Below are 17157 nucleotides of genomic sequence, written 5' to 3'. Positions count from 1 at the left end.
CTCTGGCAAAAGAAAGCTAGCTCACCTGGCTAGCACATGAGAGCTCCGGGGCCTGTGGACCATGCTTCACAGGACCAGATGGAGATATAGCCAGTGAGTCGTGGCTTGGGCCTCGAGGGCTTGGGGCCAAGGTCTCCAGCTGTCTCAAGTCCAGCATGGAACGAACACTCAGCTCCACACCTGGCTGAGCCCAGCGCCCTCTTCTTTTGGGTCCTGTGTTCGCTACAGGAGTTGGGCCCAGGAACTCCATGGTCTCTTGTGCCTGGTGGTTGTGGGTGAAGAAGGAGCAGTAATTGGAATCACACTGTCAACAAACAAACCTCTATGTACATATTGTTTGCATGCCTGGCACCTTTCATGAACTAGCTCATTTTATCTTGACAACAATGTTAGAGAGATGGTAACATCATTGTCCCAGGTCTTACATGTGACAGAACCAGAGCACAGAAGATTTCAGTGACTAGCCCAAGGGGCCTGCAGACTAGGCTGGCTCTAGAGTGCATGCTCTGATCTGCATTCTAGACCCTCAAAGTAGGAACCTCTCTAGTTTCTGCCTTTACCCTGGTGTCTTCCACAGTCTAGAGCTAGGGTTCTCAACAGTCCTATCCTCTGAAGATACCCAACAGACACCAGAGTCCCTTCACAGCAATAGGGACAGAGGAACAGGAAGGACTGAGACCCCAGCATGGCAGAGAGCACCAAGTTCCATATGGCCAACACACAGTGCTGGACTCCAAATCCCAACTTGGACCATGTGAGGACTGGGCTGCTTTGGAGCTTACTGAAAATGTCTAGCCCTCTCTGCCACTCGGAAGGAGTCCCAGCAACACAGCCTTTCCCTCTGACTGTTCTGAACTCACTTCCTCGTTGGGGTCTTCAGAACTATAGTTTCCCAGATTTCTACTTGCTGGACCCTTGGTTTTCCTAGACTTTCATTCTAATCATGTGACTCACAGCGCTTCTCCCCACATGCTGCTTGTTTGTTATGGTTGTTTGGCTTTGTTTAAGCAGAGGTGGTACTGCACGCCTTTAATCCCAGCACTCAGAGGCAAAGGCCCTGTGGAACTCTGTGAGCTCCAGGCTAGACAGGTCTACAGAGTGAGACCCTGCCTCAAAACAAAACCAAGCCATTCTTGGATGGGATTCCTCCCAGGCTCCTGGCAGATGAGGTGGACACCTCCTCTGATGCAGCTAGTCATCTGATACAGGAAGAAAAGACTGGTGCTCCCCCATCCCAGACCAGACCAGCTGCCTGACCTCAATAAGGTCTTCCTTGGAAACAGGCTGGAGCATGTAGGCAGATCTGATACCCAAATGCCTCACGAGGAACTAAGGACTCTGCTGCTACCCTCCTCACTTCCAATAACCTTGGGAGCACATTTCAGTGATGGCCACTTACCCGATTCATTTCCCAGTGGGACAGGCTTCGGAGCAAGGCTGGACTAGAGACTGAGGCTAGACAGAAATAGGCAGTCAGAAATGTTTCCTACCTACCCACCTCTGGGACCAGGAGTCCACAACATCCCTTCCCCTGTGTGATCCCTATGATGGCCCAGTTTTCCTAGCCCATGGTCCAGATGGGGCTTATCTAGTCCCTACACCAGCTAGTGCCTGTCTACTCACACCTGACTGCCACAAACCTCGCTCTTTCTTGGTACTCTGGCCAAGAATGGGTAGAGCTGGCAGTTCTTCCTCTTCAGTACCCTCATCTTCACCCTCCTTGTCACTGTCTGATGAAAGAGCTGGTCCCGAAGGGGGCGCCACTGGGGCCTGGGGCCTGAGTCCAAGACAAGAGCATGAGGAGAGGAGATTCAGTAGGGGAAGAAGCCGACATGATGGGCCTGTGCATGAGAAGGAAGGTCTGGGGAGACACAGTGAGGGGGGACAGCGAGATCACACCACACTATGTGGACAACAGTGAGCCGAGCCAGTCTCTGGCCCACTTACTGCTCGGGTCCAGAAGCCCTCTGGGGAGAGGTTGGTCTTTGCTGCTTGGCCCCTCGCTGACGCTGGCGCAACTCAGCCAGGCGCTGCCTCATGCTGATGGTCATCTCAGAGCTCAGGCGCCAGACAAAAATGCAGCTAGAGTGGAGCCACAGTGACGGGTGAGAACTCTGGAGTTAGCAACACCACTCATCCCCACTTCCCATGAACTGGTAAACAGATCCAAGCCACCCTCCACCACCAGGTCAGGCTCCACCAAGAACTATCCCTATTTGGACCCACCTCCCAGAGACATCCTGAGAGGGTGTGAGAGGAGGGACAGGGTGGTACAGAGATCTGCCTCTCAGGGAAGCTGGCTTCTGCTCACCTGTCCCCTGACACAGAGATGAGATGTTTGCAATCGTTACTAAACTTCATGCCAGTGACAATCTCTGTAAGAGTAAAGAATATGGTCTGTGAACTGCCAGGAAAGCCTAACCAAATTCCTGCCTGTTCTAGCAGTGAAGACGGGCATTGGCTAGAGGGGAGGTCAGGTTCTCTCCACACTTAGGGGCTTTGTAGTATAAGAGTTTGGATGTGGGGAAGGGGAAAGGTACCAACCACAGCGTCCCCCTCTGCCAGTAGGGCTTCCTAGCCTTGATTCAGTCAACTGACCCCTCCCAGGGTAGATGGGCAGAGTCATATGGTGACTAGATGGGCGCTAACAGACAAGGGAACAAAGGAGAATTCTGAATGGGGAGGTAGGTGCTGCACTCACCTGAGTGACCAAACATAGTGGCCACACACTCGCCTGAGGAAAAGTCAAAAATGGAGAGGTTCTTATCAGAACAGCTGGTAGCAATGTAGATCCCTGAGGGGTCTGTCTGCACCTGGGAAGACACATGTAGGCAAGAGAAGGAATCCACCACCCCCTCTCCACTCAGTACCACTCTATCCCTGAGCCATCTGGCGCCGTGCTCATCCCACAGGGCCCTTACCTTAATGAGAGTGCCATCCTCACCCTGTGACCCTTTAAACAGCTTCTTCTGCTTCCCACTACTGATGTTGAAGATCCTGTAAAGGAAGGCACTTGTTCACTTCAGGTGAGAGCATCAAAGCACACTCACTCCCCATGTATTCTGGGAGATCCCTCTCACCACCCAAGGCCTACTCTCTCAGGTAAGGCCAAGTACTTTGTTAAGACGTTCAAAAGCCTGGACAAAAAGGCAGATGTGGGGACTGAGCTGCATGAAAGAATGTGGTCCAAAAGTCTGAGAGGGGAGGCCAGCAAAATGACACAAGGGTGAAGCTGCTTGCTGCCAGGCCTGATGACTTCAGTTTGATCTCTAGGCCCATGTCACAGTAAGAGAGAAACCAGTCCTGAAATAGTCGTCTGATACCCACATGCTCACCGTGGTACATGCACATCCCTTCCCTGCCGCCCCACACAAAATAGATAGATTAAAAACGAATTTTTAAAAAGTCTGAGAAGGGAGTGCCCACCGAATATTTCGGTCTTGGCAGCCGATGGCTGTGTACTTCCAGCTAGGCTCCACATCCATGTCGTAGAGGGTTGTCTTCCGCACCACATGGTGTGTTCGTGTAAACTGTACTCCTTCTCCAGACTGCAGTAGGGAGCATGTGGGCAGACCACATCCAAATGCATCACCAGGTCACAGAGCTTGCTTTGTCTCTCTTCACCTCTTGTAACCTGAGAGCCCATTCCCACCCCTGCCCTGTCAGGGACACCCAGTGGCCTTACCTTCTGTGCAGTTCGGAAGTAAATGCTCTTGTCCGCGCCACAGCTGATCATACGCACTTGCCCATCACTGGCTATGGGGGACAGGGACCTGGCTGCTTCCATCATCTGAAGACAGTCTTTCTCCTGCCTTCCCTTATTTCCCCCAATCAAGCTACTCAAACAGAATGCATTCCACTAAACCTATGCCCTCACCTGACTCAGAGTCCCCTAGACTGAAAGTGTGTATTCCACCTGTCTTCCCACCTAGCCTCACGACTCCCAGGTACTTCCCAAACTCCCCCCAGCAGACCACAGAAGTACAGCAAGGTGGTAGATGGAGGGAGGTAGAGCCTCAATTTCCCAGTCCCACCTGCAAACTTGACAGCCGTGATGGAGGATGAATGCTCGTCCAGTGTCTGCTGCAGACTGTACTCCCGCCCAGCATCCAGCACGTGGATCAGTCGGTCCCGGCTTGCTGATGCCAGCAGCTTCAAACCTGGCATTGGAAGAACACCATCAGCTCACACGAGCAAGCTTAACAATGCCCAGTAAAGAGGATGGAGTCTCATATCCCTAAAGCTACGTGAACCATGGAACAGGGATAGAGCTGCCCTGAAGTGGTTTGAAAGAAAATGGCCCCCAAAGGGAATGGCACTATTAGGAGATGTGGCCGGCCTTGTTGGAGGAAGTGTGTCACTGTGGGGTTGGGCTTTGAGGTCTCCTTTGCTCAGCTTCACTCAGTGTGACACTCAGACCACTTCACCAAGATGTAGGACTCTCAACTACCTCTCCAGCACCATGTCTGCCTACATGCTACCATGTCCCACCATGACGATAATGGACTGAAGCTCTGAATTATAAGCCACTTTATAAGAGTTGCTGTGGTCATGCTGTCTCTTCACAGCACTAGAAACCCTAACTAAGACACACTCTCTTCTTAAAATCCTACAAAGACAGAATGATCCCAAAGATTACAAGACTCAAGCTTATCAGAAGCCAAGATAGGTCTAAGGGACAGGGCAGGAGGGCCCGTGCCAGAGCCCGGCCTTACCTGTGTCTGGCTTAGAGTACTCCAGGCACAGGATCTCAGAATCATGGGCTTCTACCTTTAACATCTCACTCAGGGACTGTAGTTCATGGACCCTACAAAGATGAGAGACCACTGCAGGCTGCAAGAGGAGGGGCCTCCTTCTGTTGCACCCTCTCCCCACCTTTAAAAAAATACTTTTAAGCTTAAGGAAAATTTTCAAATAGTACAGGTGTTCTATATTTCTTAATTAACAAGCATAACAACAGCACATTATCAGAACCAGGGCATTTACTATTAACTAAATATCATATTCACATGTCACCATTTTTTCCATACATCCTTACTTGATCTAGGATCTTACAGAGTCCAAATTTAATTATCACTCCTCTTTAGTTTCCTGCAGTCTGTGACCGTTTTCCACCCTTCCTCACCCTTCATGACCTTGACATTTTGAAGAACATTGACAGTTACTCTGTTGTATGTATCTCATTTGAGTCTCTTATAAGTGAAATGAGTTACATGCAGTTTTTTGCAAGAACACCACAGAAACAATATGATGTCCTTCTTAGAACCCCATATCATGGGCCTCCTCATGCCGCTGCATAGCTGTTAGCTCTGCCCACTTGCTTGAGATAGCTTTTCCTGAGCTCATTCTTTCCCTACTAGGGAATAAATATTTTGTTCCTGAGGTTTTTGGGGGTAGACAAACTCTCCTAAAGCACTGTACTTGAGGACTCAACTACCCCAGGCACCATGGGAGACAATCAGTACCTAAGCGCAGAACCAACTTTACCTAAGCGTCCCCATGCGGTCTCCTGAAGCTAGGTGTTGTCCATTGGGGCTGATACACACAGAACGGATGCCAACTCGGGGATCCATCAGGGACCCATCAGCTTTGTCTCCTCCAGGTAGCTCAGTGTCCAACAGAGCCTGAGTGTTCCCATCCACATAGATGATCTTAATGAGATCCTAATGGGAAAGGTGAAAAGAGATGGGTAAGGCAGTCCCAGAGGACAGGGTACAAGCACAGAAGAATGCTGGCCAAAAATCAACCCATGGCTCATACAGCCCAGCCAAATCAAAGTTGACTGATCAAGACTGGGGGAGCCAGTTCCTGAAGCAAGGTCAGAATCTGTAGATATGGGGACACTAACTATGAAATGGGGGGCCCAAACCTCTGACTCACATTGCTGAGGATGTTTCGGTGCAGGGTAGAGCCATGTACTCCAGAGCTCTCTGTGTTCCACAGGCGGATGGTGTTGTCTGAGGAGCAGGTAATAAAGGAACTGGGGGGCAGACAGGCCTGATTACTGTCCTTTACCTCGGGATAGACCTAAAGGGGCAGAGGGAAAGAGTTAGGCTTCCATTTGGGGGCAGTTTTGCCTGTTCATGGGTATGGAAATGGGAATGAAATCTAAGAGAGGGCACCAAGACTTCGCCTGAGGTGTAAAGAAACAAGACAGTACTATCATATACACACATGGTGAGAAAAGTCCCATGAACCCAGTACCCTCTATGTGCCATAATGTCTCAATAACAACAATTGCATGAATTGGGTACATCACTTTACAGTTAAGGAATCTGAGGCTTGGCCAAGTTTAGAACTTGTCCAAAATCCCTGAACCCAGGATGAGGCAAACCTCAGGCTAGGTAGAGGCACACAAGAAGAAGCCTGAGACACACAGGCACTAAGATTCAAACTCAGGCCCCAGGTCCTTAACAGGGAAGCTATTAAAACCAGGGAGGCAGAAACCTAAGGCTGTACTTGGTGTTTTCTATTTTTTATTCTCACAATGGTATTCCAACAAACCCATCCCACATACCTCCACACTCCAGACACATGAGGAATGATACAGAGCTGAGTACACCTTGCCCACTTTCTTGGGGTCCCTCACATCCCAAACATAGATGCTGTGGTCATTGTATACACAAGATAGCCACTGGTTAGCTGGATCAAAGGTCAAGGCAATGGTGTCTGGGTACCTGGCATCAGCCCCTCCAGAGAAGAGGCGACTGTGGGAAAGAGGACAGAAAGTTACAAGAAAGGAAGGGAAGGCACACAGAGCAGTCTCCAGACCTACAGACTTGGAAGTGGATCTGAGAAGATAAAGCAGTCCCGAGAGATGCCACCCAGCAGCTGAGCCAACACCAGTTGATGAGCATGGTGTTTTCCAAAGGAACACAAGTTCACAGACCACCAATATCAGAGGAGGCGATTCTGTGGTCACAATGAGGCACAAATCTAGATGGCTCTATAAGCATTTTTGCACAGAGATCAAAACAAGACCTCCATAAAAACCTCAAAAATGAGGCTGGGGATATAGCTCAGTGGTAGAGCACTAGTTTAACAAGCAAGGCCCTGGGTACTATCTCCAGTTCTTCAAAATCATCACCATCGTCATCATCATCATCACCACCATCATCTTCTACTGAGGGCACGTGCCTAACCATAAAAATGACAAAACATCACCCTTCCCCTTTTAGCATGATTGGTGGCTGTGCCTTTACCATAGCACACTTTACCCTCCCAATTATAAATTACCAAGGTGTCCAATTGTAAAACTGACCCCATTTCTAAATCATCCAACTAGAAGACTTCAATCCCTTGAATCATTCTTAAGAGCACCTAAAGGAAGCCCAGATTTTATAACTGCTCTTCCCAAGACTCACTGACTGAGACACTCTGTGGTCCTCTATGGTATTCAGTCTCCTTGGTTCTGACAAATAGCAAGGAACCCAGATTCTTTGTCTATAAGGTGTTCCAGGTGATCTTCCAACACTGACACACTCTTCATTCTGTCCCCTGAAGTACTAACTTAAGCCCTGAATGGGATAGTGGGCCCCCCACAGCTCACCTGGCCTCAGTGATGCTGGCAATGTCTGTTCCCAGGGCATGGGGTCTGGGTAGGGTACTGAGGAAGTGCAGGTTGGAGGGATTGAAAAGACGCACGGTGCCATCAGCACAGCCACAGAAGATGTATTCTTGGCTCACAGAGATGCAGTGGGCCACAGTGGTCTGTGGGCAGAGCAGCTCAGGTCAGCAAGCTTCCTAGTCAGTCTTGTTGATCTTGCCAAGCCCTCTGCAAGGTCCCTTATAAAAGGAGACAGGCCCAGGCAGGGGCAGCCCCTCAGTTGTTCCGAGATACCCTCCCTCCAGTAGCATGTGCCCAGAAGGCCTATAGCCCTGCACAGTTGGGAAGTGGGGTGAAAACTGAGGACCCTTCTAGGCATCAGAGGGACCAAGATGCTAAGGTAGGAAAATCCCAGAAAGGAGAAACACAGTCTGCGGAAAAGAGGAAAGCCTAGGAGCACTTACTGTGAAGCTGTCAGTGTTCTGAGCACAAGAGGAAAGCAGGGGAGAGAGATGAGAAAGAACAAGAGCAAGTAGTCATATAGATCACAGGCCAGCCCGGGTCTCTTGGAGTCCCCTCCAGCATGCACAAAGGCCCAGCCCCAAGTCTAGAGCCCCAAGGCCAGTTCTCCCCTAATTTGAGATGTAAGCAGACCCTGTCCAGGAGCCGGAGTTACTCACTCTCAGCTCCACCCATTTGTCCAGAAGCCTGCGATCACTGAACTCGCACAGCAGCCCAGACGACGTGATACAGAAAGTGCTGTCGGCCTTTTTCCCTCGGCCACAGGCCACGTCAGTGAACAGGTTGTTCCGCAGCTCCCCCAACAGCCCTGAGCGGCCCAGCAGGGGCACAGTGGCATTCACCTGTGGAGATATGCACCCCATCCATCTACCCTAGAAATGAGGTGCTCAGGAGGAGAGGACAAGCACAAGCGCCCCCCCCCCTTCTCCGGGACTACTCCTCAGCCCAGGCAGATCAGGCCCATCCAAAACGTGTGACTGTTATGAGCCAAGGGCAGTCTCACCTTTGAGGTCTTACTGTCATCTAGATACCAGAATTTGATGTGCCTGTTGCCTGCGGTGACAAAGTAGCTGCAGTCTTCGGAAAAGGACACTGCTGTCACCCGACTAGATACTTTGTTGGAGGCCACAACGATGTTTTTCTGAGGGAAAGTCAAAGAAGAATCAAAGCCCTGCCCCTTGGGACTAAGGAGGGTTCTGAGGATGGAGAAGAGCTGGCAAGAATTTCTACTTGGAACAAAACAAAACAACTTTCTTTCTAGTATTTACTAAAGGAATTCAACAGTTTAGTTCCTCGGGAGTATGGGAAGACACAAGCCGGCCTCGAGCAGCACCCTGGCACCCAGTGACTAGTCTCCACTTCACACAGTTTTCAAGAGTGAGATGGAATCAGTGAAGTAAACCAAGTTGCTCAGGTCAGCAGTGTCCTGACTCCCCACAGACACTGGAACCCCATGAGGATGCCAAGGCCATGCCAACCAGCCCACTCACCTTCCAGGCCCACACGTTGACAATCATATCATGCTGGTAACCCACAGACACGATGTACTTGGCACTAGGGGAGAAGGCCACACAAGCCACGCCATACTTATGCTCCTGTAGCTCTGCCACCTGGCTGCGTTCAGCCACATCCCAAACCCGCACGGCAGGCATGTGCCCACTCTGTAGGAAAGCGAGAATGTGAGTGAGACCTATGGGAAGGTGTTGTGTAGCTTCCTTGGTCTCTAGCCTCCTCAGCTCCTAAACACTGCTCCTCCAATGGGTCTCTGCTCCACAGCAAAGAGAAAGACAAAGGCATAGAAGAAGCACAGTAAATATCTGAGGACACCAGTGCCTAGGATGAGGACTAGCCCAGGCCTCCGCGTCCGACCAAAGCCCCTTGGATGACTCTAGCAAGCGGCCAGGCCTACACATGAGTATTAGCTGTCTACTACGGCACCGACTGTCTCCTTGTAAGACCAAGGGCTGTGTTCCTGGTGTGCCCAGAAGGGGGCATCTGGAGATAAGAAATGTTTTAGGGTGGTGGTTTTCAAAATGTGTGTCCTTAACCATCCTACCCTGTTACAAGCTATAGGGAAGAGGAGGTAAGAGATGGCTTCAGCATGTAAAGGCATTTTGACACCAAGCTTGATGATCTGAGTGAGATTTCCACGCCCCTTACCCACACAAATAAATGAATAAATTTTTTTGTTTTTAAAAGAAAAGCTATCTGGGGAATCCCAGGTTATAGAATCAGACAACTTTGGAGCAGGGGCCCAGCTGTGAGTTCTTTAAAAAGCCTTCCCAGTGAATCTGATCACACCAAAGCTTAAGAACAACTATTTAAGACACAGCAGAAGCCAGGGTATCAGTCCAAGAAGCAAGAGTGAGTGCCCCCTAACTAGACACAGGATTGTGGCTTTTTGCTGAGGGCAGGCCACCCAAAAGCCACAATATGGTTGCTTGTTCCTCACTCACCTCTCCAGTGACCAAGTATTTGCCATCAGGGGAGAAGGCAAGGGCAGTAATGGTCTTCCTGCAAGAGACAGGGCAAGCTCGGTTGGACCTAGTCAGCTAAGCACTCCCATTCCCTCGAGACACACACACACACACACACACACACACACACACACACGCACACACACCACACATGCACACGCACACGCACACACACACACACTCCCTTCCTCCCTCTTCCTGCATAGTCTCCAAACACAAGACCCAAAGACTCCAGGGTATATGTGAGACTTCCTTATCTGGCCTCAGTGCCAAACCAGGTCCCAAACTCCCAGAGCCTCGGATGGCTGGCCCAGGCCTTCTCACTGCCCCTTGGAGGCACGCCCACATACCTGGAACTGTTGAGGATATGATGCTGTTTGTGTTTCCGAGGATTGAACAGCACAACCACACACCTGAAAAGACAAATGAGATGTTAGGCTTAGCTCCCAACTACAGTTCCTTCAAGGGCCCACCTGGGACTTCTGGCCACCCAGCAGAGGGAATAGGTGAGTCAAGCTCAGAGTTTCTCCACCCAAAAGGGCCTATCTCAGCAGCTTCAGGTGGTAAAAAGGGCTCCATGGAAGCCCCTTCAGCTGGACCCTAAGTACCAGCCCCATCTCCGATCATACCGACAAAGGACAGCAGAGATACAGGCCTTCCCACAACCTTTGCACATATCCCAATGAAGGAATAAAGATGGAAGAATAAATGTGATTTGATTAGCTCAGGACTCAGCTTGCAACCAGTTCTCAGGCTTAGAGCCATGTCTTAATCAGTTATAGACGGTGTGCCTCCACCTACTGAGTAAGAAAGAGCATGGCGCTACGCAAGGCACTGCAACTGTAGGAAGGCCTAGTAAGCTGGAGGTGGAGGGAGCAGAGACAGGTTGAGAGGGCCTTGGGAATGACTTGAGAATGTTACAGCACTTCCAGCTGAGCTAAAGGACCTCTGAGTTTCAGGGCCTAAGCAGGGCTTTCTGACCACCAGAACAAGGCAAGTGGAGATTCTGCCTCCATTTCATGGTGCGCGCGCGCGCGCGCGCGCACACACACACACACACACACACACACACACACACACACACACAAGGGGTTGGGACAACTTTTCCACCCAGGCGACAAGGCTTCCAGATGGGATCAGACCCAGAGGTGGCTCTGGGGAGCAGCAATAAGAGGCTAAGAGCCAGCCAGTGTTCTCAGCAGGCTCCTGGGTTATGAGCAGGCCCCAGCCTGTTGTCCAGCTGTCTAATCTCTTAGCAAGAGCAAGGCTGGAGGCTGTATACCAAAGAGCAGGAGGAAGACAGCAGGCAGACGTAGTGGGAAACTAAGCAGAGGTACACGCTGACAACAAGCACTCAGCATCTCAGGCCCAATAAACTAATCCAATATACAGAGCCCACATATTCTCTGGAGACGCTGGAACTGTGATGGGACCAAACATCCAGAACTTCCAGCTGACCGACAGATTTGAAGTCCTGAGTCTCATCACTGCCAATTCCCTTTACCAGACTTCCTCAACTGTTTTCCTTCTCCTACCCTCATCCTCATTCTTCCCTGTTCCCTTTTCCCTATTCCTCTCTCTTTTCACTTCGGGGCATACCTGTCACCTCAGCATTTGGCAGACATGCAAGATATCAAGTTTATGGTGGTTTGACTGGAAGTGGCCCCACAGGCTCATACAGAGTGCACTATTGGAGGTGTGGCCTCACTGGAGTAGGTGTGGCCTTGTTGGAGGAAGTATGTCATGGGGGTGGATTCTGAGGTTTCAAATGCTCAAGCCAGGCCCAGTGTTACTCTCTCTTTTTGCTGACTGCTGATCCAGATGTAGAACTCTTCACTACTTCTCCAGCACTGTATCTGCCTGTGTGTCGTCATGCTCTCCACCATGACGATAATAAAGTGAGCCCCAATGAAATGGTTTCCTTTATAAAAGTTTCTGTGGTTATGGTGTCTCTTCACAGCAACAGAAACCCTAACTAAGACAGTTCAAAGATAGACTGGGCTACAAAGTAAAACTTTGCCTTAAGAACATAAAACATGGCAAAACCCAAAATGGCTCTGGAAATTTTGTACTCTATCACTTCTGAACAGGTGTATGAAAATATATGTCAGTTACAATTCAATACTATTCAGTGTGTGCAAAATAATATCCTCTAGGCCTGCTATCATCGACTGATAACCGACAGAGTTTCCTGTGGCTACTGTTTTCTGACCCTCATGATCTGCCCTGAGCTGTTCAAGAGACCTCCATGGCTCAGCTCTAGGAAAGGGAGCTAGTCTGACAGGTTGTAGGCCACTAGCTTTCTGACTAGTAACAGATGGACAAGGGCAAAGGGCTTCTGCTCTCCGAGACACAACTCCTCTAACTGCAATGATGACACAATGAGGCCAACCACACTCCACATGCAGAATAAGCTGGTGTTGGGGGCTCTGCCTGTGAGTGTTCCCTTAAGCCTATCAGCCTAGAGCAGCAGGGTAGCTCTTAAAGGGCAGTGCATCAGACTGCTTAAAGCACTCCAACCTAGGCCAGGTGGTGGTGGCGTACACCTGTAATCCCAGCACTCGGGAGGCAGAGGCAGATGGATCTCTGTGAGTTCAAGGCCAGCCTGGTCTACAGAGCTAGTCCAGGACAGGCTCCAAAGCTACAGAGAAACCCTGTCTCAAAAAAACAAAACAAAACAAAACAAAACAAAAAAACACTCCAACCTGGTGTGGTGGCATACACTTATAATCCCAGCACTTGGGAGGTAGAGGCAGGAGGATCAGAAGTTCAGTCATCCTCAGCTATATAGTGAGTGTGAGATCAGCCTGGGCTGCATAAGATCCTGTTAAACAAAATAAAACACCAAAACCTTTCTAGTCACTATGTACAAATTTGAATCTTCATGGAATACAATTTCTTCTGTTTCGTCCATCTCCTAAGTTCAAGCTCACAGGGGAAAGAGGAAGGAGAGCAACAATGTGTGTGTGTGTGTGTGAGACAGTGCAGGCAGAATGATGAATGGCTACAGGCAGATGAACAGATCCCACCCTCTACCTTCCCTTTGTGTCAAGTAACAGGAAACTTTCAGGCAGGGCTGGAAACACAGAGTGCAGCCTTTCCTCTAAACATTTTACTCCTATTTATTCAGACTGGAAACTAACCCCTCAGAGAGGAGGAGAGACACAGTGAGCACACATGTATTTGCCTAGGGAAGAGCTGTGCCCATGGATTATACATGCCCAGCTCACTTAAGTCTTTCCAGTACACAGGAGGGCCTATTCTCAAAACCCCTAGGAACCTCTTTGGTCTTCTTAGTGAACTGTTAGCAAGCACCTCAGTCAGGAGGGAGAGGAGTGTGGGGCACAGCTGGCATCAGCCATTGGCCTTCACTTCCAATGTCCTTGCCCAGCAAGCTAAGCCCTTGCAGCAATACTCACTGAAATCATCAACATAAGGACTACTGGGTTGGGCTGGCCCAACAGGCTGACTCCTGTAACTTAGAACTTGAGGGCACAGAGAGATTGCTCATCCTCACAGAGGGAGGGTAAGTCCCTTAGGGCCTCAGTTCAGGACACTAGTGCCAGGAAGGGCCAAGCCCTTGACAGTCCCAACCCTGCACAGGCCCAGGCTTGCTCCATTCGCACAGGATCTATCTTCTACCATTCTCCATCTTTCAGAGGCAAGGCCAACTGAACATCAGGATGAGCCAGGAGTGGAGCAGCACATACATGAACAAGCCTAGGCTGTTCAACAAAAAACATTGTCTCTTCACATTTCTTTCAGGCTAAGTAAAATCAGAAGGGCCACACGGAGGCATACTGAAGGTCCCTTCATGCATGACTCAAATGCTACCTGGTAATCCTATTATTAACCCTCACTCCCCACATTCTTTATTGCACTGTACCACCATTACTTATTCTTTCTCCAAAGCATATAGCAACTTCTAATTTTCCACATAATTCACTTTGTGAGGGGTACCTATCATTGCATTTTCAACTCAGGCCAGATGCCATTTTTGTGTTTTGTTTACTGTTAAGTCCCCAGCCCAGGAAGACAGGCACTCAGCATGTGTGGAAGGTGTCAATAAAGCTTTCAGTCACTAATAAACCAGGCATGGGGGTACATGCCTATAATCCCAGCACTCAGGAGGTAAAGGCAGGAGGATGAGAAGTTCAAGGGCTACATAATGAGTTTGAGGCCAGTGTGGAATACATGAAAGCTGAAGGAAGGAAGTGAGGAAGGGAGAGGGAAAGTGAGGAAGGGAGTAAGAGAGAGAAGAGAGAGAAGGAAGTTAAGAAAGAAGGAAGAACGAAAAAACAAGCATTAAGTCACTAGTCATAAGACCTCCAAACTCTGCTGAAAAGCCTGTCAGACCTATGACCTAGAGCCGCAGGGACAGGTCCGTGGTTCTCCCATATTACAGCCAGAAGTCACTGGTGCCCAAGGGTAGTATAATGGTAGAAGATAAAGACCACCGCGGTCGGACAGACCCATCTGTGAATATACTGTGTGCCTGGAACTTGTTTCTTTACTTTCAAAAACCTCAGTCTTCTTATCTGCTGTGGCCCCCCCAACCAGCGTGGTGTTCACTACAGTCTTTGCTGTCACCTTCACAGGCTTTAGCCTCACCACAGTGACATGTCTATGAGTCTCCAGAATGGCTTATCTGAGGAGGGCAGACCCACCTGGACTGCAGGTGGCATGAGCCCATGGGCTGAGGTCTAGATTGAGTAAAAAGAGGAAAGGAAGCTGAGCACGGATTTCATCTCTCTGCAGTGTCTCAGCTGCCTCATACCTGCTGCCATGGCTTCCCCGACATGATGGGCTGCCGCTTCAAACTGTGTCTAGAAATAAGCTTTCTTCCTGAAGCTGCTCTGTCATGTATTCTGTCAGAGCAACAAGCAGAGTAGCTGTTTAGCTACTGTTCTGTTACTGTGAAGAGACGCCATAACCACGGCAACTCTTACAAAGAAAGCATTTAACTGGGGCTTGCTTACAGTTTCAGAGGTTTAATCCATTATCATCATGGCAGAGAGCATTGTGGGGGAGTACGGCACTGCGGTGTAGTGGGTAGCTATTCTAGCTATGACCTTGAAGTCCATGCCCCTGGGGTGTGGCTGCTGGGGGGGGGGAGGGCTTAAAACCTGGGATGCATGTATACAGCTTGTTCTTTGCTCCCTCATGGTTTTGGATGCTGGAGACAGACCAGGCAAAAGAACAGTGTGGAACTGTGCCTCAGCCTTCCAGGACCCTGCAATAATTCTTCTGTTCTTTTTTTTTTTTTTTTTTCTGGAGCTGAGGACCGAACCCAGGGCCTTGCGCTTGTTAGGCAAGCGCTCTACCACTGAGCTACATCCCCAACCCTAATTCCTCTGTTCTGTATCGTGAGTTTTCCTTCTCTAATAAACTCCTTTGCCCTTTAAGCAGACTCCATGGACTGCTAGCAATATCTTTACCCATTATCTGGTGCCCAACATCCTCCCATGTGGGAATGTGGGTGAGCCCTTTGAGGCTCTTCACCCATGCAGAGAGCTCCCACGATCCCGCTCATAGACTCCTTGAGTTGCCTGTTGTGATCTGCCATGGCAGCTCAGACCCCTGCTTTCTAATGGTGCAAGTACCTATATCCTGATCACTACAGTCTTTGCTGAGAGTGATCAGGCAGAGAGAGACTGGGCCTCAAAGCCCACCTCAATGGCACACCTCCTAATCCTTTCAAACAGTTTCATTCCCTGCCACTCTTGTTCAAACCACCACAGTAGATGATAAAGTAAACTGGGACAAGGGGTTGCCATGGTGAAGCTTTAGTGGTTCCTAAGGTTTGCCTGAGGACTGTGGAAGTGTATAGAGCTGCAGGTTAGAGAAGCCCTGAGTCGCTGTAAGCAGAGCTTGTTAAACTAACCTGGGGAGTCTGGAAGATCAGAATAAGCTGAGAGAAATCGGGCAGTTGTGGCCTGTTCATAAGGTTTGAAAGGGGAACAAGGACTGTCTCAGGAACTGGGCTAGAGGCTATTGGTGTTACAATTTGGCAAAGACTCTAGCTTCATTTTGCCCGAATTCTGAGAACTTGTGTTTGAACAGCTGAATTCAAGAGTAACGGACTCATTTGCCTTGTAGAGGACTTTGAAGACATGATAGTATTCAGGCTGTGTTAGGTTTACTGGGAGGGAGAAAAATAAGTATGGCAGAGAGGTATAAAAAATGTGTGGTTTGGCAAAGGAACTTGAGAGAGCTTAAAGTTGTGGATACAAAGGATGCAAAGAAAGCAGCTAAAATGGTCACAGAATGTCCTGCTGTACTTGGAACTCTAGCAAAGGTACCCTGAGGGCAAGACCTCACCCACTAAAGGTCCATCAGGTAACTGCAAATAATGGCCACCTGGAGAATGTTTCCCCAGGATAAGCTTCAAGGCACATGGAGGATTTGCAGCTGCAGTGGGAGGTGACAAGCTACACCTCACACTAGAGCAGAACCTGGCAGCATGGTTCCTGTGGTGCTGGAAGAAAAGATGCAAAGGTGAGTGGGTCATAGAGGCTTTCACCAAAGTTCCAGAAAGCTACCATGGCAAGCAATGTGTGGCAGGGCTGGGGTGCCTGCAAAGAAGCCCCTAGAGGCCACTGCATGAAGCTGGGAAAATGAAGCCTAAATTCCAGTGAAGACCCTAAGATATTGGGGATATCAAGGCTAAATGATAGATATCTAACTAGAAAAGTAGTAGACACGGAGTCAAGCTGGCCCATGAGAGACAGGCAGGCAGCAGAGCTGGGGAGACAGAGTTGTCCAAGCTATTGGAGCTCAAAGGACTCCATCAGGAGACCCCAGATGGTGGTATGTAACTACAGTGTTTGCTATCTGCCCTCCTGGGCTTTGGTCTTGCTTTGGGCCTATATTTTCTCTCCTTCCAGTCTTCTCTTTTGCAATAGGAATATTTCTTCTGTGCCATTTATATTGGAGTATAAAAATTGCTTTTATTGCCGGGCAGTGGTGGCACACACCTTTAATCCTGGTACTTGGGAGGCAGAAGCAAGTGGATCTCTGTGAGTTGGAGACCAGCCTGGTCTACAGAGTGAGTTCCAGGACAGCCAGGGCTATTACAGAGAGAAACCCTGTCTCAAAAAACCAAAAAAGAAA

At 49.4% G+C, this 17157-nt stretch overlaps 1 protein-coding gene across 3 annotated transcripts in view; it reads right to left on the bottom strand.

Annotated features, from left to right (window-relative positions):
• Positions 1-17157, bottom strand: part of Mapkbp1 (mitogen-activated protein kinase binding protein 1) — a 54734-nt gene that overhangs the window by 5869 nt on the left and 31708 nt on the right. For 2 of the 3 annotated variants that reach the window (XM_036184462.1, XM_036184460.1), the window contains exons 3-23: positions 10395-10457; positions 10024-10081; positions 9058-9228; positions 8571-8708; positions 8227-8409; positions 8011-8028; positions 7550-7710; positions 6518-6707; positions 5881-6027; positions 5488-5663; positions 4716-4807; positions 4035-4160; positions 3686-3756; positions 3427-3548; positions 2922-2997; positions 2702-2813; positions 2312-2375; positions 1948-2082; positions 1641-1777; positions 1400-1455; positions 26-262 (exon numbers count right to left, since the gene is read on the bottom strand). In XM_036184462.1, the coding sequence (XP_036040355.1) occupies positions 26-262; positions 1400-1455; positions 1641-1777; positions 1948-2082; positions 2312-2375; positions 2702-2813; positions 2922-2997; positions 3427-3548; positions 3686-3756; positions 4035-4160; positions 4716-4807; positions 5488-5663; positions 5881-6027; positions 6518-6707; positions 7550-7710; positions 8011-8028; positions 8227-8409; positions 8571-8708; positions 9058-9228; positions 10024-10081; positions 10395-10457 (2533 nt within the window). The remainder of the gene's footprint in view (positions 1-25; positions 263-1399; positions 1456-1640; positions 1778-1947; positions 2083-2311; positions 2376-2701; positions 2814-2921; positions 2998-3426; positions 3549-3685; positions 3757-4034; positions 4161-4715; positions 4808-5487; positions 5664-5880; positions 6028-6517; positions 6708-7549; positions 7711-8010; positions 8029-8226; positions 8410-8570; positions 8709-9057; positions 9229-10023; positions 10082-10394; positions 10458-17157) is intronic. The other variant, XM_036184461.1, reaches the window with a different exon arrangement.

The sequence above is a fragment of the Onychomys torridus genome, chromosome 4, assembly GCF_903995425.1.
Source record: "Onychomys torridus chromosome 4, mOncTor1.1, whole genome shotgun sequence".
NCBI classification, from domain to species: Eukaryota; Metazoa; Chordata; class Mammalia; order Rodentia; family Cricetidae; genus Onychomys; species Onychomys torridus.
This window is presented reverse-complemented; position numbering and strand designations above follow the sequence as displayed.